Source organism: Erinaceus europaeus, chromosome 3 (genome assembly GCF_950295315.1).
Source record: "Erinaceus europaeus chromosome 3, mEriEur2.1, whole genome shotgun sequence".
NCBI lineage: Eukaryota > Metazoa > Chordata > Mammalia > Eulipotyphla > Erinaceidae > Erinaceus > Erinaceus europaeus.
This window is the reverse complement of record NC_080164.1, coordinates 67,940,215-67,964,953: the sequence shown is the minus strand read 5'-3', so window position 1 is coordinate 67,964,953 and position 24,739 is coordinate 67,940,215. Positions and strand designations below refer to the sequence as shown.

The window sequence follows — 24,739 nt, the reverse complement described above, 5'->3', positions numbered from 1 at the left end:
CTACCTTCTGCAACCCTCAACGACCCTGGGTCCCTGCTCCCAGAGGGATAGAGAATGGGAAAGCTACCATGGGAGGGGGTGGGTTATGGGGATTGGGTGGTGGGAATTGTGTGGAGTTGTACCCCTCCTACCTTATGCTTTTGTTCACTAATCCTTTCTTAAATAAAAAATTAAAAAAAAAAAAAAAAAAAAAAACACCAAGAAGCGCAACTCGGGCTCTCATTCTCCCTCTCTATGTGAGTGGATCGCCATCTAGTGGTGATTTACATATACACCCTGTGATTCCAGACACTGCCTTTATTCAGGAGCACAGTCAAGCATCCTTTATAACAAGTATTACAAACCAGCAGCATGCAGACATTCACACATTTTATTCATGTGAATTTTAAGCACTACTTTCCCTGTCGGAGAAAAAAATTTTGTGCTTTCACTCAACTTGGAACATCTTTTCAGAAAACACTTTTACTTAACACCTTCCAAAATGCCTGTGAATATATGATTTCCGGGTAAAAAAAAATGAGAGAGAGAGAGGGTGAGAGAGGGAAATAGAAAGAGAGGGAGATGGGGAGGGAGAGGGAGAGGGAGGGGAGGGGGAGTGAGAGGGAGAGGGAGGAGGAGGGAGAGGGAGAGGGGAGGGGGAGAGGGGAAGGGGAGAGGGAGAGGGGAGGGGGAGAGGGGAAGGGGAGAGGGAGAGGGAGGGGAGAGGGAGAGGGAGAGGGAGAGGGAGAGGGAGAGGGAGAGGGAGAGGGAGAGGGAGAGGGAGAGGGGAGAGGGAGAGCAGATCGCTTTCTCTCCGCTTCTCTCCTCTCCCGAATCAACTAGGAATACCAAAGGAGACCACCCGGACCGAAACAAGACAGGACTAGAATGACCACAGAAACCCAGTAAATCACCCGTGAGTACAAACACACGTGGCTGGTGACAGAGAGGAGAGAGGGGCCTAAGGAGAGATTAAGTGACTGCTAACAGTTCGACAGTTTGTCAGTGGAGACACCACCTCCAGTCTGCTCCACCAACAAGGGGACAGCTGAAGGGAGGAAAGGACTCCCCAGAGACTCACCAAGTACAACTCTGAGTCTCCATTGCTACTACCCTCAGAATCTGGAGCAGCAACAGGGAGGGACACCAGGGCACAGAGATCTAACCAGGAGAAGACCTATACCTCGGTGGCATAGCTGAAGGGCTGTGAAAGTCTCTTTGCATAACCACTGGATTATCTCTGCCACACCCTGCTTTATCTCTTGGTCAGGAGTCATTGATTAAGCCAAGAAGCCTATTGATAGTTTAAAAGCCCTCAGGCTACCATAGCCTACAGGGGGAAAAAAAAAGGCTTTTACACCACTGAACTCCAACTCAGGGATTGAAAAACCTCTTAACTTATATAAAATGGTTAAAACAACAAGAAAAAATAATGGAGACTCGAACCAGGACAAGAGTCCAGCTAAAAGTCCTCCAGAGGGCAAAGCACAAAACAACGAGTTCAACATCCAAACATTAGCTAAGGAAATAATAACAGGAGTGAGTAAAGAATTTGAAAAAATTGTAATCAGAACTGCAGGAACAACAAATGAGAATATGGAAGAAAATTCTAATTATCTCATGGTTATTAGAGAGCTGAAAGCTGAAATTGCTGAGCTAAGAAGGCAACTAGCTGAACAAGCTAAAACAGTATCAGAGCAGGGCAACAAAATAGATGAACTCCAGAAAACAGTAGAGGGCAGAGGGAAGGGGAGAGGGAGAGGGAGAGGGAGAGGGGAAGGGGAGAGGGAGAGGGAGAGGGAGAGGGAGAGGGAGAGGGAGAGGGGAAGGGGAGAGGGAGAGGGAGAGGGAGAGGGAGAGGGAGAGGGAGAGGGAGAGGGAGAGGGAGAGGGAGAGGGAGAGGGGAGGAGGAGAGGGGAAGGGGAGAGGGAGAGAGAAATCCCATAAGGAAATGATGTCAAAAAAATGAAAAATACCAGGCCGGGTGGTTGTGCAGCGGGTTAAGCACACATGGCGCAAAGCACAAGGATAGGTCTAAGGATCCCGGTTCCAGCCCCCAGCTCCCCATCTGCAGGGGAGTCGCTTCACAGGTGGTGAAACATGTCTGCAGGTGTCTATCTTTCTCTCCCCCTCTCTGTCTTCCCCTCCTCTCTCCATTTCTCTCTGTCCTATCCAGCAACAATGACAACAATAATATTAACAACAACAAAGATAGACAAGGACAACAAAAAGGAAAAAATGGCCTCCAGGAGCAGTGGATTCGTAGTGCAGGCACCGAGCCCCAGCAATAACCCTGGAGGCAAAATAAATAAATAAATGAAAAAATGCAATGTATGGGGCAAAAGAGATAGTATAATGGTTATGCAAAAAAAAAAAACTCTCATACCTGAGGCTCTGTGGTCCCAAGTTCAATCTCCCCACACAACCATAAGCAAGAACTGTGAAGTACTCTGGTAATTTAATAATAATAATAACACCATTGGCTATAGAGACGCAAGTGGTGCTATGAGCTTAAAGTGTTGTGTCGCTTCTTTAGATGTTAGAGATGGCTCACAAAGAAACACTAGTTTCCATTGCAGGGGCTGACTTGACCAGGAGTCATGGGTCATCTGAGAACTGTGGCGCTGGACCTGCTGCTTTCCCTGGCCATCTTGGAGGCTGTCCAATGTTCTCCAAGGGTTCAGGTTTATTTACGTCACCCAGTAGAGAATGGTAAACTGAATTACCTCAACTGCTATGTGTCTGGGTTCCATCCACCCCAGATTGAAATTGAACTTCTAAAGAATGGGGAGAAAATGACCTCGGAGCAGTCAGACTTGTCTTTTAGCAAGGATTGGCCTTTCTATCTTCTGGTTCATTCTAGCTTCACTCCTAATGGAAAAGATAAATACGCTTGCCATGTGACTCATGAAACTCTCTCAACCCCCCTGACCATTGAATGGGATCCTGACAACTAATCAGAATCATGGAGATTGGAAGATTTTAATAATACCAACTGCAGAAAAATGTATTTCTAATGCTTCTCTGTTATAATGCTTTATGCCTACCAGTTAGCAAATAATGCTGAAGTTAACACAAATATCTTTATAATTCCACGTTAGCCTCTATCTCTGTATTTGATCCAAGCAATTAGCCTGTAAGGGGTGCTGACAGCTTCAATTAAAGAAGACAGAATTCTCATGTTCAATGCCAACGTTTTAGACAAATCTGAACCCTTCAGCCTCTTCTGCATATAAAATTCAATACTAAAATAGTTCTGCATGTTAGAATTGGCCTTCATTTTATAAGCTTGGCTTAGAAATTTTGGGAAATGCTCTGAAAGACAACTGCCAAAATTATTGAAATTTGTTTTAATAGATAAAACAATTTGTTGTATCAAATTTATATTTAACAAACTATTAAAGAAGACCATGGTTCTCAAAAAAAAAAAAAAGAAAGAAAGAAAGGAAGGAAGAAAGAAAGAAAGAAAGAAAGAAAGAAAGAAAGAAAGAAAGAAAGAAAGAAAAAGAAACACTAGTGATCACTGAAAACATCTCATAAGTGTGGTGTGGAAAAGCACTCTTGGGTCAGACCTGCCTTTTCAATGCTTCCTGTGTGACTAACCTTGTGAGCACTAATTCTGACTTTTCCATTTCTGTTTTTCTCACTTACAGGAATAAAGAGAACTCTGAATCACAACATACTCCACTTTGACAGCAGAACCAACTCACTGAATTCAAGTCAGGACCAGAGAAAATCGTACTTTATTTGAGCTGGATAATTCTTTGGCTCCTGAGGGGAGAGAAAGAATTTAACCTTTTAGGTAGAGGTTTTCACTTTTCATGTCAATGCTATAAGGCTGTGGTCAAAATTTTAACATGACAATCTGCTGTACTTCTTGTGAAAAAGCCTCTTCTCGGGCACAGACTCCTGGCGTACCCGCTCTGTTGCTCACCAGATGTGGGGGCCTAAAAGAATGTCACCCAAGGCAGCAGGGGCAGAGCCTACTAGACTCACTCAGTGTCTGGTGCTAGTGACACGACAAGAGATGACCCGGGGACTTGTCTGATGGACATTCCATTTATTGGACAGCAAAGCAAGGTTTATAAGGGGTTGTAGGAGGAAGTAAGCTGTCTATTCCATATGTGGTTTGGGAGAAAAGGGGTAAAGAGAGGTAAGGGGTTGGGAAAAGGTCAGAGCATTCCTAGCAAATGTTGAGCAAGGGGTTTAATTGATCAAAGGAACAAGGAAAATAGGGTTATCAATAACCAGCAGACAGAGGGGAGTCTTAAGGGCAGAGAGAAAATAGATCATGTAAGATTAAAGGACTGGAGGGGGTGGAGGAGTAAGGAGAATGTTCCTAGTTATTGTTTGGCAGAGCAGAACAATGATATATGGGTCATATGTGATCAAAGAAGATGAACTTCTATTAACCTCTGAGTAAACAAACCATCTGGTTTGGGAACAAGGAAGCAAGCTATGTGTCAGGGGTGCTGGGTCTTGTGAGGCTGAGAGACTGACAGGTGAACTGAAACCTGAAGGCCACTTTCTCCCATGCTCAGTCTCTGGTAGAGAGACTAATAGGGTGACCATGCACCTCACGCACCCATCTTTCAACGGGAGGTCCCACCACGTTCAACCATATCTTCACAATTTCCCCCACAACAATCTGATAAATCAGCAGCACATTATATTAAACCAGAGCATTTCCTTCCTCCTGACAAGATGAGAGTAGGAGAAAGTATTGAGGTGAAGAACTTTCAGTGAATACAAGGCTTTGATGAAGCACTCAGTGGAGGTGGCTAAAGGTAAAGAGGAATGGTATATTGGATAGAAGATTGCAGAAAGGAGAGGTACAGAGTGAAAAAGCATACAGCATCAATATTTTCTTCAGTGAAGTTTGGGATGGGCTCAAGCTTGAGTTGTGCCCATGGCAAAACAGCACACTCTCCAAATGAACTACTTTACCAGCCCCGAACATGAACTTCCTTGCTCTAGAAAGTGAGAACAGGCTGGGTGGTGGTGCACCAGCTTGAGTGCACATGTTACTATGCACAAGGACTCAGGTTCAAGCCCCCAATCCCCACCTGCAAGGGGAAAGTTGTATGATCAGTGAAGGAGAGCTGCAGCTCTCTATCTATCTATCTATCTATCTATCTCTATCTTTCTCTCTCCCTTCCATCTCAATTTCTCTGTCTCTATCCAATAAATAATAAATACAAGTAAAAAATAAAATGAGAACAGTGAAAAGGAAGACACATAAGAGCACTTAAGCCCTTGTTAATCCAGATACTTTTTAAAGTAGAATTCATCTTCTACTGCATTTCTGTGATGCTTTGTTTACTATGGTTTTCAGATTACTCTACAAACAGTATTATTTGGACATTTTCTGCAAGGATAGGGGACACTGGTGAGGACACTGGTGACTTGCTGAGTCTCTTTGCATAACTATTATGCTATCTTACCCCTGCCCTGCTCCTAAGTTCTATTTCGGGTGGCACACCTCCTAACAAAATTATAGAACCTTGATATAGACCAGGGCCCATGAGATAGGGTGCATGTGCTCATGTATCCATAAATTAGGGGAAAATATATATCTTAAAGTAAATGTGTACAATAGTCTACAGTGAGTCAATAAGTGCAGCAAGCAAGTAAAATGACTTTAAAAGGACACCATAAAGCATTTAATCAAATATTTTCTACTTAGACCTAGATACCCTCCTCACCTTCTTCCTATTTCACTCCCCTCAATCACTCTAAGTCTGATCTTGTCAAAGAAAATAAGGACTACAGAATGTTCCTAGCTATGGCCATGGAATGTGAGCTCAGACTGACAGGGATGTAGAGGTTTCACAAGCTCCTTTGCTAAATACAAATAGACATATGCTCTGGGTCAGATCTATGGGGCTTACAGTTAAAGGTTTTTATATACTTTTCCCATATTCGGGAGCTACTCTCTGCCCTGATACAGCTTTCCAGTTCTAGTCCCAACTCTGACACAATCCTCCCAGACAACACTTTTAGCCAACCTGCACGTTAGCTGTCCAGACCAGGCAAAAATCAGTAAAGTCATGTAAAATAGACTTCTGAGTTTCTTCAAACATGAAGACCCCAAATTTCACCTACTATATACTCTTACCTATAGATTCCTGATTATTAACATTTGTTTTGCTTTATATCTTAATACTTTTCAGCCACCAAGTTGCAGATGCTACCATGACAACAACGTGATGTCCCTTGGCAAATGACCTCACCAGTGTCATTTCTTACTCCATGATTTTTAAAACTGCAATGGGGTCAGAGGAGAGAGCATGCCTGAGGCCCCAAAGCCGAAGATTCAATCCCCAGACTACCTACCATAAGCCAGTGATCTGATAGGGGGGAAAAAATCTTCAACGATAGTAATAAATTATTTATTTTACTTGTTTTGTATTTTAAAGTGACACTGAAAACATGTTGACCTCAAAGTTAAAATTTAAGAGATGGCGCAATAGATAAAGTACTGAACTCTCAAGCATGAGGTCCTGAGTTCAACCCCCGGCAGCACATGTACCAGTGTGATGTCTGATTCTTTCTCTCTCTCCTCCCATCATTCTCATTAATAAATAAACAAAATGGTAAAAAAAAAAAAAAATTTAAGAGATGTGCTGACTTCATAGCATGCAAACTTGGAGGCTGGTAAAGGTTCTGTTCATTATTTTTAGTTTCTTCTCAAAAACAAAACTTCTGTGGTTCAAAAGTATCTGTAACTGAGCTGAGTGGTGATGCACTTAGTTGAACACACATGTTATAGTGCACAAGGACCTGGGTCCAAGCCCACACTCTTCATCTGTAGGGGGAAGCTTCATAAGTGGTGAAGCAGGTCTGTATCTTTCTTTCTCAATCTCTCTGTCTCCCCCCCGTTCACCTCAGTTTCTCTCTGTCTCTATCCAGTAAGTGAATAAATAAAATAGAATATTTTTTATATAATTTATTTCTTTATTGGGGAATTAATGTTTTACTTTCAACAGTAAATACAATAGTTTGTACATGCATAACATTCCCCAGATTCCCATTTAACAATACAACCCCCACTATGTTCTTCATCATCTTTCATGGACCTGTATTCTCCCCACCCACCCACCCACCCCCGAGTCTTTTACTTTGGTGCAATACGCCAATTCCATTTCAGGTGCGACTTGTGTTTTCTTTTCTAATCTTGTTTTTCAACTTCGGCCTGAGAGTGAGATCATCCCATATTCATCCTTCTGTTTCTGACTTATTTCACTCAACATGATTTTTTCAAGGTTCATCCAAGATCGGCTGAAAACGGTGAAGTCACCATTTTTTACAGCTGAGTAGTATTCCATTATGTATATAGACCACAACCTGCTCAGCCACTCATCTGTTGTTGGACACCTGGGTTGCTTCCAGGTTTTGGCTATTACAAATTGTGCTGCCAAGAACATATGTGTACACAGATCTTTTTGGATCGATGTGTTGGGTTCCTTAGGATATATCCCCAGGAGAGGAATTGCAGGGTCATAGGGTAGGTCCATTTCTAGCCTTCTGAGAGATCTCCAGACTGTTCTCCACAGAGGTTGGACCAATTGACATTCCCACCAGCAGTGAAGCAGGGTTACTTTGACCCCACACCCTCTCCAGCATTTGCTGCTGTTACCTTTTCTGATGTATGACATTCTCACAGGAGTGAAGTGATATCTCATTGTTGTCTTGATTTGCATTTCTCTGACAATCAGTGACTTGGAGCATTTTTTCATGTGTTTCTCAGCCTTTTGGATCTCTTCTGTGGTGAATATTCTGCCCAAGTCCTCCCCCCATTTTTAGATGGGGTTATTTGTTGTCTTGTTGTTGAGTCTGGCAAGCTCTTTATATATGTTGGTTATTAAACTCTTATCTGATGTATGGCATGTAAAGATCTTCTCCCATTCTGTGAGGGGTCTCTTGGTTTGGGTAGTAGTTTCTTTTGCTGTGAAGAAACTTTTTAATTTGATGTAGTCCCATAGGTTTATACTTGCCTTAGTCTTCTTTGTAATTGGATTCGTTTCATTGAAAATGTCTTTAAAATTTATGCAGAAAAGAGTTCTGCCAATATTTTCCTCTAAGTATTTGATAGTTTGTGGTCTAACATCCAAGTCCTTGATCCACTTGGAATTTACTTTTGTATTCGGTGAAATACAGTGATTCAGTTTCATTCTTCTGCATGTTTCAACCCATTGTTTCCAACACCACTTGTTGAAGAGACTCTGCTTTCCCCATGTAATAGTCTGGGCCCCTTTGTCAAAGATTAGATGTCCATAGGTGTGGGGCCTCATTTCTGGGCTCTCAATTCTATTCCACTGGTCAGTGTGTCTGTTCATGTTCCAGTACCAAGCAGTTTTGATGACAATGGCCCTATAATACAGTTTGATATCTGGCAGTGTGATGCCTCCGGTTCTGTTCTTTTTTCTCAAGATTGTTTTGGCAATTCTAGGTCTTTTCTGGTTCCAGATAAACATTTGTAGCATTTTTTCTATTCTCCTAAAAAATGTGCTTGGGATCTTGATGGGGATAGCATTAAATTTGTAGATGGCTCTGGGTAATATTAAAATAGAATAATTTTAATGTATTTTTATTTATGTATTTATTATTGAATAGATACAGAAAGAGGTTGAGAAGGGAAAGGAATATAGAGAGGGAGAGAGGCAGAGAGACACCTACAGACCTGCTTCACCACCAGTGAAGGTTTCCCCTTACACACTGTAATGTGTGTGCTCAACCAGGTGCACCACTGCTTGGCCTACAGAATAATATTTTTCAAAGTATTTGTAATCTAAAATGGTAGATGTCTTGTGACATCCAGGTAGATTTTTTTCGATTTTTATTTATTTATTATTGGATAGAGACAGAAATTGAGAGGGGAACAGGAGATAGAGAGGGAGAGAGACAGAGAGAGACCTGGAGCCTTTTCCACCATTCATGAAGCTTTCCCCCTGCAGGTGGAGACCAGGGACTTGAACCCGGGGTCCTTGCACACTATAATGTATGCACTTAACCGGGTGCACCAGCACCTGGCCCCCAGATAGACCCTTTGTAGGCTCAGAAAGTAGGCTTGTGTCCAGTTACTTCAAGAGAAAATGGGATGTGAGGGCGATCTGGCTGCGACATCTGTCACCCCATTGATCGCCAGGGTTGATTCAGATGATCTGGCTGGCTAGGCGGGTGTCCCCTTCCTCCCTCACTGCTCCATGTGTGTCCCTCCCGAAGGCACTCAGTCAAAGAGGATGGCCTTCCCTGAATAGAATTGGTCTTCAGTCGAGGGTATACGAGTAGCTACACTCCCCTGCTAGAACCTAAAAACAAGCTCTCTAGAGAAAATGGATTTGCATTTCTGTGGTCTGAAAACCTGAAATGGAAGTTATTTTAAGGTATTTATCAGTTAGCACAAGCGACATAGTAGTTGACAATTCTTTGCATAAAGTGCTTTTGGGAATCACATCACAAAGCATATATGGGGCATTCACAAGGAGGAGATTTATTTCATTTTTCAAGGGTTTTTTTGTTTGTTTGTTTGCTTGCTTGCTTGCTTATTTGTTTGCTTGTTTGTTTGTTGTTGTTTTACCAGAGCACTGCTCCCCTCTGGCTTAAGGTGATGCAGAGGATTGAACCTGGGACTTTGGAGCCTCTGGCCTAAGAGTCTCTTTGCATAACCATTATGCTATTTACCCCTGCCCAATTTCTATCTTTTTTTTTTTTTATTTCATTTTTATGAACCTTGACCACAAGTCAAGATGTATTAGTGCTGACTAGGAGCCTGTGTTAAATGTCAGCAAACAGTGGGAATTATCAAAATTTAATTTTCTGGCACAATCATTGCATTGGGTTTAAGATAGATCCATTAGGTGTCTGATTTACTCCAAGTTATCAGGTGTGTCTTTGTCACAAGAATTATGATCAGGGACAAGGAGTTGAGTGCTAGAGTGCATGCCTTGCATGCTTATAGGCTAGGGTTTGTTCTCTCTCACTGCAAATTGATGCTCTGGCCTATCTACCTGTATTCTACCTGTCTGTCTCAAAAACAAAAATATAGATTGTGACCAGACTGGTCCTATTTTTGCTGATAGAGTAGAATTTTGCCTCATGTTCATGATTTTTCATATATTCATTCTGAATCTTTTTTTTTTTTTTAACTAGAGCACTGCTCAGCTCTGGCTTATGGTGGTATGGGGGATTGAACCTGGGACTTTGGAGTCTCAGGCATAAGAGTTTCTTTGTGTGGTCTGGGAGGTGGCGCAGTGGATAAAACGTTGGACTCTCAAGCATGAGGTCCTGAGTTCAGTCCCCAGCAGCACATCTACCTGAGTGATGTCTGGTTCTTTCTCTCTCTCCTATCACTCTCATTAATAAATAAATAAAATATTTTTAAAGTCTCTTTGCATAACCATTATGCTATCTACCTCCGCCCTCTTTCTAAATCCTAATGTGTTAACATAAATCTATATGTCAAGATATAGGAAACTGATTTTGAAATCCAACATATTAGCTATTGCTCCCATGTTTATGAGTCTTCATGGAGGAGATACACAAATATCATGTCTTCACTCCAGCACTAATGGCAGAGTTCTCAGATACTAACTCTAGACTGTTCTTTGGTTCACTCATCCACAACTCAGAGGTATATTTTGCTCACTTAAATTGAAACCGCGCCCAAACGTTGACTCATTGTGCCCACATGTACCATTTCTAACAACTTAGTAGGCTGAAGAAACTGTGAACAACTATATATTCCCCCTGAGTCTATAGGCTAGTTATTCTGTTGAAAAGAAATTAGAAGAATGGCTTAATTTTTGTTAGTGAATGGAAAGTGGCTTATATTAATCACCTTTCCATTTTTTCAAGGGTTATAAGCCAACTGCCTAATAATTTATTCCAGGCCTTGGCTAGAGATTGACATTTAGTTCACACGTATGTAATTTCCATAATGTGCCCTTTTCCTATTAAGAAGTAACTAGTAGAACAAAATCTGCATTGCCAGTTGATGATTGGGGCAAGAGGCTGTAGCAACATTTCACTGTAAAACATAACATGGGCAACAGAAAGAGAAACATGAAGACTGACGACTGTATTCTGTGAGTGGGGAACAACTCAACATGGAAACTTGAGAAGTGAAGTGGAATAACGGCTGGAAATAAAGGCTATCTGATGGCTATATGGTGTGATTACTGGGTCCCTGTTGGCGTGACTGAACCTAACAAGTGGGAACCCCAATCCAGGGGACTAGTATTGAGAGTGAAAACAAAATGGCAGGGGCCAGGCTGTGGTGCACCTGGTTAAGCGCACACATTACAGTATGCAAGGATCAAGGTTCAAGCCCCTGGTCCCCACCTGCAGGGGGAAAGCTTCACCAGTGCTGAAGCAGGTTTTCAGGTGTCTCTCCATCTCTTTCCCTCTCTATCTGCTCCTCCCCTCTCAATTTGGCTATTATAAATTGTGCTACTATGAGCATGGGTATACACAGATCTTTCTGGATGAGTATGTTTGGTTCCTTAAGATATATCCTCAGGAGAGGAATTGCAGGGTCATTGGGTAGGTCCATTTCTAGCCTTCTGAGAGTTCTCCAGGCTGCTCTCCAGAGGCTGGACCAATTTGCATCCCCATCAGCAGTGCAGGAGGGTTCCTTTGATCCCACAACCTCTCCAGTATTTGTTGCTGCTACCTTTTCTTTTCATTTTTTTATTTATAAAATGGAAAAATTAACAAGACCATAGGATAAGAGGGGTACAATTCTCACTACCAGAACTCCATATCCTATCCCCTCCCTTGATAACTTTCCTATTCTTCATCCCTCTGGGAGTATGGACCCAGGATCATTATGGGGTGTAGAAAGTGGAAGGTCTGGCTTCTGTAATTGCTTCTCTGCCAAACATGGGCATTGGCAAATATATCCATACTCTCAGCCTGTCTCTTTACCTAGTGGGGCACAGCTCTGGGGAGGCAGGGCTCCAGGATATATTGGTGGGTTTGTCTGCCCAGGGAAGTCAGGTTGGCATCATGATAGCATCTGGAACCTGGTGGCTGAAAAAAGGTTAAGATATAAAGCAGAACAAATTGTTGACTAATCATGAACCTAAAGCAAGAATATTGCAGATGAAGATTTGGGGGTCTCCATTTTGGAAAAAGCTAGTAGGTCTATTTTAGGCATAAAATAGACCAAGGGGAGCATGACCCAACTAGTTTTTGCCTGAGCCTGGCATCTGATATGCAGGTGGACCCAAGTTATTGTCTGGGGAGATGGTGTCATAGTTGGGAAAAGGATCAGATAGCTCCATCAGGGAAAAGAGTAGCTCCCTGATATGGGAAAAGTATATAAATATTGTTAACTGTAAACCCCATTGATTTCATCTGGGGCCCATAGTCAGCACAGGAGCCTATGTAACCTCTGCATCCCTGTAGGTCTGAGCTCCCATTCTGTGGTCACAGCTAGGAACATTCCAGGCTGCACTAATTTCAGGATCCATCTTCCTTGGGTGGTAGGTAGAGCATGTTAGCCAACCTCCCTTTGGAGAATGGAACATTTCCTACCTTTGTTGATCCATATTGAGAGCAAAGTCTTATAGGAGACAACAAAGGGGTCCATTATGTTGCTCCTGATGGAGATGACCAGTGGCAGTGGAGAGAGGAATCTGTTAGAGGTCTAGGCCCATCATGTCTGTGTGGGAATCCCAGGACTCCCTGACTAGGGCCCCAGGTGACGGGGTGGCCTGGTAGTGACTAAAGAGTCCCCATTAAAGTATGCCAGTCTCTTGCCCTTATTCAGCTTTTGTAGTCCTTACTTTGTCTGACAAGGTTAGCTTTGGAGTGATTAAGGGACATGTAATAGGAAATAAGAAATAGAAAATAGATGAGGAGGGTGTCTCGGTCTAAATAGAAACTATTTGATTAGGTATTTTATGGTATTTTTTAGGTCTCTACTTGCTTGCTACATTTATTGACTCACTGAAAGCTGCTGTGCACTTTTGCTTTAAGGTATTGAAGGAGCATATATAACCAAAAAGTTTGAGACATTCGATCCATTTTTCCCCTCTCAGATTAATTAAATAGTGATCGTGAGACTATAAGATAATATATAGTAACACTATTCCTACCACAAAGGTCTATGTCCCTCCCCCATCCCCACCCCTTGAAGCTGAACATCTACCCTCACTGGAGACCCAGCTGCTACCTTTTCTGATGTGTGACATTCTCACAGGAGTTATTCTGGGTTTTTTGTTGTTGTTGTAGTTTTGTTTTTACCAGAGCACTGCTCAGTTCTGGCTTATAGTGGGTCCGGGGATTAACCTGGGAGCTCAGAGTCCCATATAATCATTATGCTGTCTCTCCAGCCTGCTTTCCACAAAGCTTTAAATAAGTCTTACCTCACATACTATTATAGAGGCAAAACCATAATACATTTTCTCTTCCTTATTTAATATTTAATGTGGTTTAGTAATGAACAGTGGCTTACAGGATTTTAACTTCTGTGACTACCACCCCGTGATAATCACCTTAGTTCTCTCAGGGTCTTAGAGATAGTTTGATGACTGTGTGTGTGTGCGCGCGTGCGTGTGCGTGTGCGCGTGCACAAATTAACACGCTTCAATTCTCTGTGTTCCACATAGAAGTGAAATCATCTGGCAATTGTCTTTCACTTTCTTACCTCACTAAACTTGGTCACCTTCAGCAGAGGATTTATACCTGAGAGTAGCTTGATGAGTTGGGGATACAGCAACAAAAGTCATGCAATATGTTTCATATCTAAAGATGTCAATTCCCAGGTTGAATCCACAGCACCACTATAAATCAGAGCTGTAAAAAAAAAAAAATGTGGGGATGAGATGGGGTCATGAATTGGGTGGATTGTTTATAGGGACAGAAAGCCACTGTCTACTCACTTCACCTAGTTTCGGGGTAGGGTTCATAAATTAAACATTAAAAAGCTGACCCTTGGGGGTCGCGCGGTGGCGCAGTGGGTTAAGCGCATGTGGCGCAAAGCGCAAGGACCTGCGTAAGGATCCCGGTTCCAGCCCCCAGCTCCTCACCTGCAGGGGAGTCGCTTCACAGGTGTTGAAGCAGGTCTGCAGGTGTCTATCTTTCTCTCCCCCTCTGTCTTCCCCTCCTCTCTCCATTTCACTCTGTCCTATCCAACAACGAACAACATCAACAATGGCAATAATAATAACAACAACGAGGCTACAACAACAAGGGCAACAAAGGGGGGGGGGGAAATGGCCTCCAGGAGCGGTGGATTCATGGTGCAGGCACCGAGCCCAGCAATAACCCTGGAGGAAAAAAAAAAAAAAAAGCTGACCCTTTCCTGAAGGACAAGACACAGAAGAATCAGTCCTGGGGTGCATTCTACGGAATGTCCACAAGGGAGCGACATAACAACAATTCAAGTTGATTGCAAGTTTTCCAGCTGGATTAATTAGCGTCCACTGCTGCTCCGCCCCTTATACATTTTTTTTTAATGCTGCATGGAATCAACGGACTTAAACGTTTTCTAAAGCTGTCCTTTATCTCAGAAGGTAGAGAAGAATGGGGCGAAAAGATTTCAACAGAGTTCAGGCCTTGCATGCGGGAGGCTCAGTTGCATCCCCTCTGGCACTGTTGTCCTAGCTTCTCTCTAGGAGTCTCCTGTGTGCATCCCTCAGTTTATCCTCTTCTTCTGATTGGAGGAGGGGAATCTCCTAAATAGTAAGAGAACGAGGAGGGCTAGATAGCATAATGGTTATGCAAAGAGACTCTCTTTCCTGAGGCTCCAAAGTCTCTATTTCGACCCAGCCCCCACCCACTTTGTTTAGCATTACCTACTATATCTAGTAAGAGAACAGATACCACACCCTGCTTGTGAGGTGCTGGGTTTAAAATTTTAAAAAAGGGGGGGGTGGGAGTCGGGCGGTAGTGCAGCGGGTTAAACGCAGGTGGTGCAAAGCAAGGACCTGCATAAGGATACTGGTTCGAGCCTCCGGCTGCCCACCTGCAGGGGAGCCATTTCACAGGCAGTGAAGCAGATCTGCAGGTGTCTCTCTTTCTCTCCCCCTCTGTCTTCCCTTCCTCTCTCTATTTCTCTCTGTCCTACCCAACAACGACAACATCAATAATAACTACAACAATAAAACAACAAGGGCAACAAAAGGGAATAAATAAATAAATAAAAAGGGGGGAAGATTTCCAAATTAAGAGCTCATTACTGGGCCATCAACCACACACACTGCTTCAAAGTGGCAAAGATTAGGACACAGCCTGGGGGCAGGAGGGAGGGTTCACTACTTGGTAGCCTGACCTACCCCCACCCCCACCCTCCAGGCTCTGTAACATTAGCTACAAGCTGTTAAACTAGCAATTCTGAAAGGTCAACCTTGTTCAATAAAAACAAAACGGTACTTGCCAGTGGTACAGTAGACAGTGCACTGGACTCTCAAGCCAGTAGTCCCGAGTTCAACCCAACCAAGGTATAGCTGTGGCTGGCTCTCTCTCTCTCTCTCTCTCTCTCTCTCTCTGTGTTATTGGATACAGAAAGAAATTGAGAGAGAAGGGGGAGATAGAGAGGAAGAGAGACACCTGCAGACCTGCTTCACCGCCAGTGAAGCGACTCTCCTGCAGGTGGGGAGCCGGGGGCTTGAACCGAGATCCTAACAGGTCCTTGTACTTTGCGTCTCTCTCTCTTTCTCAACTTCTACTTCCACCCTTATAGATTAATAAATAAAATGTTTATAATATTACATAATACATATTTTTTTGTTTAAAAGAGAGAGCCAAAAAGAAAGAAATTGCTCAGAGCTAGGGAGATAGCTTAATGGTTATGCAAACAATTTTTTTTTTTGTCACCAGGGTTATTGCTGGTGTTCAGTGCCTGCACTACGAATTCACTGCCCCTGGTAGCCATTTTTCTCTCTCTTTTTTTTTTCTATTTTTATTTTACAGGACAGAGAAAAATTGAGGGAGGAGGGGAGATAGAGAGCATAAGAGAAAGATAGAGAACAGAGAATAAAAAAGAATTTAAAAGAGAGAGAGAGAGAGCTGCAGACCTGCTTCACTGTTCATGAAATGTTCCCCCTGGAGGTGGGTAGTCAGGGCTTAAACCCAGATCTTAGAGTTTGCTGATATGTTTATTGAACTGGGTGCACCACCACCCTGCACCCCAAACAGCTTTCTTGATGACATTCCAAGGTTCCAGGTTCAGTCCCTAGCCAGAGCTGAGTGTCATCTTTGAGGATTTCCCAAACCCCGAGCTCTGGGAAATACAAATGTTACTTACAGTGAAGAGAAACAGCAGGCCAGGAGTGGGACGGTAGCGGGTTAAGCACAGGTGGTGCAGCAAGGATCGGTGTAAGAATCCCTGCTACAGCCCCCGGCTCCCCACCTGCAGGGGATTCACCTCACAAGCAGTGAAGCAGGTCTGCAGGTGTCTTTCTCTCCCCTCTCTGTCTTCCCTTTCTCTCCATTTCTTTCTGTCCTGTCCAACAACAACAATAATAACTACAACAATAAAACAAGGGCAACAAAAGGAAATAAATAAATATTTTTTAAAAGAAAGAAAGAGCAGGCCATTTCAAAACCATCCCAGTGGCTTGTTTCTTTTCTTTTTTTTTTTTCACCAGATTACCAGAGCACTGATCAGCTCTGGTTTATGGTCGTGCAAGGGACTGAACCTGGGACTTAAAAGCCTCAGGCATGACAGTCTGTTTGCATAACCATTATGCTACCTAACCCTGCCAGCTTGTTTCATCATGACAGTCCTGTTGCTTTATAACAACTCTTAGGTTTGTGGTCCAGGAAGTAGAGCAGCAGATAAAACATTGGGCTCTCAAACATGAGGTCCCGAGTTCAATTCCCGGCAGAACATGTACCAGGGTCTGGTCCTTTCGCTCTCTCCTCCTACCTTCTTCATGAATAAATAAATAAAATCTTAAAAAAAAAAAAAAAAAAAAAAGGACTTAGGTTCCAGGTGTATGGGCTTTGCAGCCTAGTACAAGATTGTTCCCTGTCTATATCCATACCACCCTGAACAAGCCCCATCTCATCTCATCTCAGAAGACCGTCTCCCAGAGAACAGAAAAACAGCCTGAGAGGTGAGAACCCCTGCTCTCTGCTCTTCCTACCTCCCTGCCCCATCCCAGAATCTAGAGCCCATGGCAAAGTGAGGTGCGCCATGTTCTCTCTGGCTACATTTCTCGCTAGTCTCCAGTTTCCATGCTGGGCGTATATCCATTCTCTTTCAAATAGCGCTTAAATCGTTGGTCCAAGAGGGAAATAACAGCAGCAGGGAGGAAGTGGAGGAGTTGAGAGCTACCCTGGGACCTCACACAAGGAAATCTTGCTGTCCCCCACTGAGCGGCCTCCAGGCTACTCTATTTCTTTACAATGAATTTATGTGTCTATTTAACATCGAAAGAATACTTTTGAGGGTGGAAGTAGAGAGCATAGTGGTTATGCAAAGAGACACTTATGGCTGAGGCTCCAAAGTCCCAGCTTCAATCTCCACCACCATAAACCGAGCTGAGCAGTGCTCTGGTTAAAAAAAAATAAAAACAATACTTTTGGATTTGGCCTACTCTCCTAGGGTGCATTCTACCCTGTGTCCACTAGATGGGTACTTGGCACCACTATATGTATTGCTTGCAAGCCTCCCTGCTTCTGAATGTCAACTGTTTCTTGTTCATTGATTCATTTTCCTGTGATGTATTGATCCAATTGACTTGAATATCCTTTAGCGCTTTCCTTCATTTGAAGAACTAGAGAATGACAAAGCACTCAAACTGAGGCCCTGGGTTTTAGCCCTGGCACCACATAAGAACAAAACAGATGGTGGGATTACACGAGGTACCACGCTAGCTCTATGACCACTTTCTTCTCGCTTTCTCTCCCCCTGTCTTCCCCTCCTCTCTCCATTTCTCTCTGTCCTATGTAACAACGACAACATCAATAACAACAACAATAATAACCACAATAAAACAATAAGGGCAACAAAAGGGAAAAATAAATTATATATACATATTAGAAATTGGACTTAGGGTGTTCGGGAGGTAGCGCAGCGGGTTACGCGCACATGGCGCGAAGCACAAGGATCGACCCAAGTACCTGGTTCAAGCCCCTGACTCCCCACCTGCGGGGGGGGGGGGGTGTCTTCACAAGCAGTGAAGCAGGCCTTCAAGTGTCTAACTTTCTCTCCCCCTCTCTGTCTTCCCCCTCCTCTCTCAATTTCTCTCTTTGCTAGCCAACAACAACATTAATGGCAACAATAACAATAATGACAACAACAAGGGCAACAAAATGGAAAAAAATGGCCTCCAGGAGGAGTGGATTCGTAGTGCAGGCACTGAGCCCCAGCTATGACCCTGGAGGCAAAAAAGAGAAGAAAAAAAATGGACTCAGGGGGACCCCACAGTGGTGGCTCACTTGGTTAAGTACACAAATCACTGCACACAAGGACCCAGGTTCGAGCCTCTGCTCCTCACCTACAGGTCTGCAAGTGTTTCTCTTTCTCTCTCTCTCTCTCTCTCTCTCTCCTGCTCTCTCAATTTATCTCTGTCCGGTCAAATAATAAAAAAAAATTAAAAAGGTTACAAATGGCAGCCAGGAGCTGTGGATTCGTCCTGCAGGCACCGAGCCCTAGAGATAACACTGGTAGCAAGAAAGAAAAAAAAAAATACTTAGGAGGTCACTCAGTGGTATTGCACATGTAGGAGGTCCTGACTTCACTCGCAGGGACCTCATTTTAAAATATATATATATAGAAGAACTTAAAATTAAGTAAAATGTAAAAAAAAAAATTAAAGCACCAAATGATGTTTAAGAAAAAATAAATCCTGAGGAATACCAAAGGAGATCACCTGGGACCGCATAAAGGCAGGACTAGAACGACTTCAGGAACCCACCAAATCACCGCCACCAGGTTCCAGATGTTACCATGACACCAACCAGACTTCCCTGGCTGATGACTCCACTAATGTGTCCTGGAACCCCACTTCCCCAGAGCCTCACCCCTCCCTGGAAAGAAAGACAGGCTGGGAGTATGGATCTACCTGCCAATGTCCATGTTCAGCGGGGAAGCGATTACAGAAGCCAGACCTTCCACCTTCTGTATCCCATAATGGCCCTGGGTCCATACTCCCAGAGGGATAAAGAATAGGAAAGCTGTCAGGGGGAGAGGATGGGATATGGAGTTCTGGTGGTGGGAATTGTGTGGAGTTGTACCCTTCTTATACTGTGTTTTTTGGTCAGTGTTTCCTTTCTATAAATAAAAATTTAAAACAAGAAAAAGTAAATCCTAAAACTAAATGCAACAAAAACCTAACTAATAGAAGTTACGAAATAAATAAAAGTCAGAAGCAAATCAATTTAAAGTAAAGATTTTTTTTCTATAGAGAGGCCGAGAAGCAGAGAAAGTGAAGAACACCATAGCACTGAAGCTTCCTTCAATGTGCTGGGTTGGGGCCTGGCTTAGACCTGGCTGAGTACAATGCAAAGCAACATATCACCCAAGTGACCTATTTTGCTGGCCTAAGAATTTTTTTTTTTAACTGGGAGAACTAATGGTTTACAGTAAACAGTAAATACAATTGTTGGTACATGTGTAAAATTTCTGTTTTTTGCAAAACATTCTAACCCGGGGGTCAGGCGGTAGCACAGCAGGTTAACCGCACGTGGTGCAAAGGGCAAGGACCTGCGTAAGGACCCTGGTTTGAGCCCGGCTCCCCACCTGCAGGGGAGTCGCTTCACAGGCCGTGAAGCAGGTCTGCAGGTGTCTATCTTTCTCTCCCCATCTCTATCTTCCCCTCCTCTCTCCATTTCTCTCTGTCCTATCCAACAACGAATGACATCAACAATGACAGTAATAACCACAACAAGGGCAACAAAAAGGGGGAAAAAAGGCCTTCAGGAGCAGTGGATTCATGTTGCAGGCACTGAGCCCCAGCAATAACCCTGGAGGCAAAAAAAATTCTAACCCCCACCTGGGTCCTCCTCCACCATCATGCACCAGGACCTGAAAGCAACCCCCCATCCAGATCCCCAGTCTTTTACTTTCATGCAAAACAACAACCCCATTCCAAGTTCTGCTTTGTATTTTCCCTTCTGCTCTTATTTCCTCAACTTCTTTTCTTTTTGTTTATTTATTAATTTTTTATTTCTCAATTTCTGTCCATGAGTGAGATCGTCCCATATTCTTCCTTCTTTTTCTGGCTGATCTCACTTAACATGATTCTTTCAAGCTCCATTCAAGAGGAGGTGAAGAAGGTGAATTCATCATTTTTAGTAGCTGAGTAGTATTCCATTGTGACCACAATTTTGTCAGACACTCATCTGTTGTTGGACACCTGGGTTGTTTCCAGATTCTGGCTATTACAAATGGTGCTGCTATGAGCGTAGGTATACACACCCGTAGCACCAAAAAAGCAAATGACCCCATCCAAAAATGGGCAGAGGATATGAACAAAATATTCACTTCAGAGGAGATCCAAAAGGCTAGCAAACATATGAGAAACTGCTCTAGGTAGCTGATTGTCAGAGAAATGCAAATAAAGACAACATTGAGATACCACCTCACTCCTGTAAGAATGGCATACATCAAAAAGGACAGCAGCAACAAATGCTGGAGAGGCTGTGGGGACAGAGGAACCCTTCTGCACTGCTGGTGGGAATGTAAATTGGTCCAGCCTCTGTGGAGAGCAGTCTGGAGAACTCTCACAAGGCTAGACATGGACCTTCCATATGACCCAGTAATTCCTCTTCTGGGGATATACCCCAAGGATTCCATAATGCCCAAGCAAAAAGATATGTGTACATCTATGTTCATAGCAGCACAGTTCATAATAGCTAAAACCTGAAAGGAACCCAGGTCCCCAACAACAGATAAGTGGCTGAGAAAGCTGTGGTATAAATACACAATGGAATACTACGCAGCTATTAAGAACAATGAACCTACCTTTTCTGACACATCTTGAATGGAGCTAGAGGGAATTATGTTAAGTGAGCTAAGTCAGAAAGATAAAGATTAGTATGGGATGATCCCATTCATCAACAGAACTTGAGAAAGAACAGAAAGGGAAACTAAAAGCAGGATTTGATTAAATCTAGAGTAGGGCACCAAAGTAAAAACCCTGGGGTGAGGGTGAGGGTGAGGGTGAGGGTGAGGGTGGACATTCGGCTTCCTGGGGCGGCGGTGGGTGGGATGGGACACAGTCTTTTGGTGGTGGGAATGGTGTTTATGTACACTCCTATTAAAGTGTAGTCATATAAATCACTACTTAATTAATATAAGAAGGGAAAAATTGATTGTATGTCTCAAACTTTTTAAAGCACAGACTGAGTCTTTTTAATACATAGGCTGAGTCTTTGATATGTTGACTCTCTCAAAAGCCTAAACCAGGGAGAACAGAAGCAACCAGTGACACAGCTATATACAAGATGTTGGATATTATACAGCAAATCCTAACAAAGGGACTTTTCAAAGTTAACCCAATTACCAAATAATGTGATGATAACAATAACTATCTATTGTCTTCGTAAACCCTAAGATAGCAGGAACCTCACATTTCCACTCTACAGCCTATATTTTCCCCAGTCCTGGAACCTTAGGGTGGGGAGCAGTTTCCTGCATGCTTCTCTCAATTCACACCAAATAATATTACATCCACCGATACCAACCTAATCAATGCAATGAGTGCCACTTTAGCATGCTTCACTTCAGACTGTGTCCAGAGACTTCAGGTGTGGAACAACCCTTCAGCTTCATTACTCAGGTGAGACCTTTCCTTTCATAGTATTCTCTAATTCCATTCCAGGCAGTTCACTTCCTAACAAAGTCCCAAAACCTAGATATAGACCAGGTCCCATGAAAGAGAACATATGTTCACATGTATCCATAAACTAGGGCAAATTATATACCTGAAAGCAAAAGTACACAATAGTCTGCAGTGAGTACCCTCCAACACTTCATCTGCACTATTCCAGCCTTTAGTGAAGAGGTAAATAAGAACAGCCTTTGACCCGAAACCAACTGTTCCTTGTTCTGCATAAATATTTCCACCTGTTACCCACCCTGTGGTAACTATAAAAAGGTGGGATGAAAAATGATCAGGGTCGCAGACTCTCCCCTTGCGTGGAAGGGTGTCAGCGGCTCAAGCTTAACCTTGCTAATAAAGGCTGTTTCTATTGCATGTGGTTCTGGTCTTCTTTGCATGAGATCGGGACTCGAACCTCTGGGCATAACATTTAGGTCCATAATTGTTCAACCATTTGTTTGGCTTTGTATGTTAACTCTCTTTTCAGCCACCAGGTTCCAGATGCCAACATGATGCCGACCAGACTTCCCTGGACAGAAGACCCCACCAATGTGTCCTGGAGCTCTGCTTCCCCAGAGACCCACCCTACTAGGGAAAGAGAGAGGCAGGCTGGGAGTATGGACCGACCAGTCAACGCCCATGTTCAGCGGGGAAGCAATTACAGAAGCCAGACCTTCCACTTTCTGCAACCCACAACGACCCTGGGTCCATGCTCCCAGAGGGATAGAGACTGGGAAAGCTATCAGGGGAGGGGATGGGATATGGAGATCTGGTGGTGGGAATTGTGTGGAATTGTACCCCTCCTACCCTATGGTTTTGTTAATGTCTCCTTTTCTAAATAAATAAATAAATAAATAAGAAATTGCAATGGGGGTGCCAGATGGCAGCACAATGGTTGAATGCACACATTATCATGTGCAAGCTGGGTTTGAGTCCCCACTCCCCACCTGCAGGGGGGAAGCTTCACAAACAGTAAAGCAAGTCTATAGATCTCTCCACATCTCTCTCCCTCTCCATCTCCCCTTCCTCCTCACAATTTCAAAAGGAAGGAAGGGAGGGAGGAAGGGAAATTGAAACAGGAACCAGGTGGTGGCCTACCTAGTTGAACACACATGTTATAATACACAAGAACCCTGGGCTCAAGCAGGGACGAAGCTCCACAGGTGAAGAAGCAGGTCCTTGCACTTAGTACTACATGAACTTATCCTGGTGCACCAGTATCCGGCCCCCATTAAATTTCATAAAAAATTTTGCAGTGTCTTCTGCCCTTTTAATTCTAGTTCATTTCCCTGAACAAGTGTGGTTACAATAGCAAATGGAAGTAATAAATGTCATTTTAGACTAAAACCTTAACAACGTGAAACATGCTTGTAAAAAACAGTTTAGGGGTGAATATTTAAGGAGTAATTCCACTTAGAAATAGTCCAATAGGGAGAGGAAAAGTGGTAACAGAGAAGGAAATAGGACCTCTTCCCCTAGTCCCTGTGGGACCTCCCCCTTGAAGCCAACTCCCAGCAATGGTGGACAGCTGGCAGCCAAATCTGTCAAACCAGCTGGGCTGCAGGAGTCCCCTTCAGCCGGCTACACACATGCTCCAAGTGCAGCTGCAGTGTCTAGTCTGGCTGGGTCAAGCACATTTTGACACTGAGGGGCCTTCACAGGACAGGACAGAACAGGCGCAAACGGACACTCTGGCTTTGAAACAGACTCACCTGCCCTTCCTAGAGATGTGCTCTCAGACGATTTTCCTCACCTTGCTAACTTCATGAAAAAGCCTCAAATTCCTTATAAGACAGTGGGAGAGATAGCATAATGGTTATGCAGACAGACTCACAAACTTGAGACTCCAAGATCGCAGGTTCAATCCTCAGTACCACCATAAGCTCAGAGCTGAGCAGTGCTCTGGAAAAAGAAGAAAAAAAAAAAAAATCCTCACAAGAAAAGTGGGAATAATGTACTTGCCTTTTTTATGACTATTCTGAATATAACACAATATAAAGTGTATAAGCTATGTGAGAAGCAGTCAGCAAAGAATAGATTTTATTTATTTATTAATCTTTTTTATATTTTATTTTATTTATTTATTCCCTTTTGTTGCCCTTGTTGTTTTATTGTTGTAGTTATTATTGTAGTTGTCGTTGTTGGATAGGACAGAGAGAAATGGAGAGAGGAGGGGAAGACAGAGAGGAGGAGAGAAAGATAGACACCTGCAGACCTGCTTCACCTGCAGGTGGGGAGCCGGGGTTCGAACCGGGATCCTTACGCCGGTCCTTGTGCTTTGCGCCACCTGCACTTAACCCGCTGTGCTACAGCCCACTCCCTTTTTTTTTTTTTTTTTTTTTTTTTACTGGAACACTGCTCAACTCTGGTTTATGGTAGTGCAGAGGATTGAACTTGGGACTTGGGAGACTCAATTATGACAGTCTTTGGCATAACCATTATGCAATCTCCTCAGCCCAGATTTTATCTGGGGGGGGTGGGGTGGAGAAAGGCCACTTCATTGTAGCTACACAAAGAAAAAAAAAATACTTAGGGACAGGGGTAGATAGCATAATGGTTATGCAAAGAGACTTTCATGCCTGGGGCTCCGAAGTCCCAAGTTCCATCCCCCCTCCCCCACCACCACAATAAGCCAGAGCTGTGTAGTGCTCTGGTGTTTCTCTTTGTGTCTTTCTCTCTCTGCATCTCTCTCAAAAATAAAATACTTTAAAAAAAAAAAAAAAAAGGAAAGGAAAGGAAAAAATATTTAGAAGTGTTTGAACTTTCTTGAAAGAGAATCAGAAAAGTTTCAAGTTATACTTTTTTTCCTTTTGTCTTAATACAAATGTATTATTTTGTAATTTGGAGCTCAATAGGTTTTTTTTTTTTTAATTTATAAAAAGGAAACATTGCCCCAGCTCCCCACCTGCAGGGGAGTCACTTCACAGGTGGTGAAGCAGGTCTGCAGGTGTCTTTCTCTCCCCCTCTCTGTCTTCCCC

The 24,739-nt window shown here is 43.3% G+C and overlaps 1 protein-coding gene across 1 annotated transcript; it reads left to right on the top strand.

Annotated features, from left to right (window-relative positions):
• Window positions 1-2,579: 2,579 nt before the first annotated feature.
• On the top strand, window positions 2,580-2,936 carry LOC103123264 (beta-2-microglobulin-like). The gene has a single exon (XM_007533910.1). It carries the CDS (start codon window positions 2,580-2,582, stop codon window positions 2,934-2,936), a length of 357 nt encoding a protein of 118 aa, XP_007533972.1.
• The last annotated feature ends 21,803 nt before the right edge of the window (window positions 2,937-24,739 follow it).

Bases quoted from the DNA above. Each gene is read 5' to 3' on its own strand.
- LOC103123264 (XM_007533910.1), top strand. From the start codon at position 2,580: ATGGGTCATCTGAGAACTGTGGCGCTGGACCTGCTGCTTTCCCTGGCC.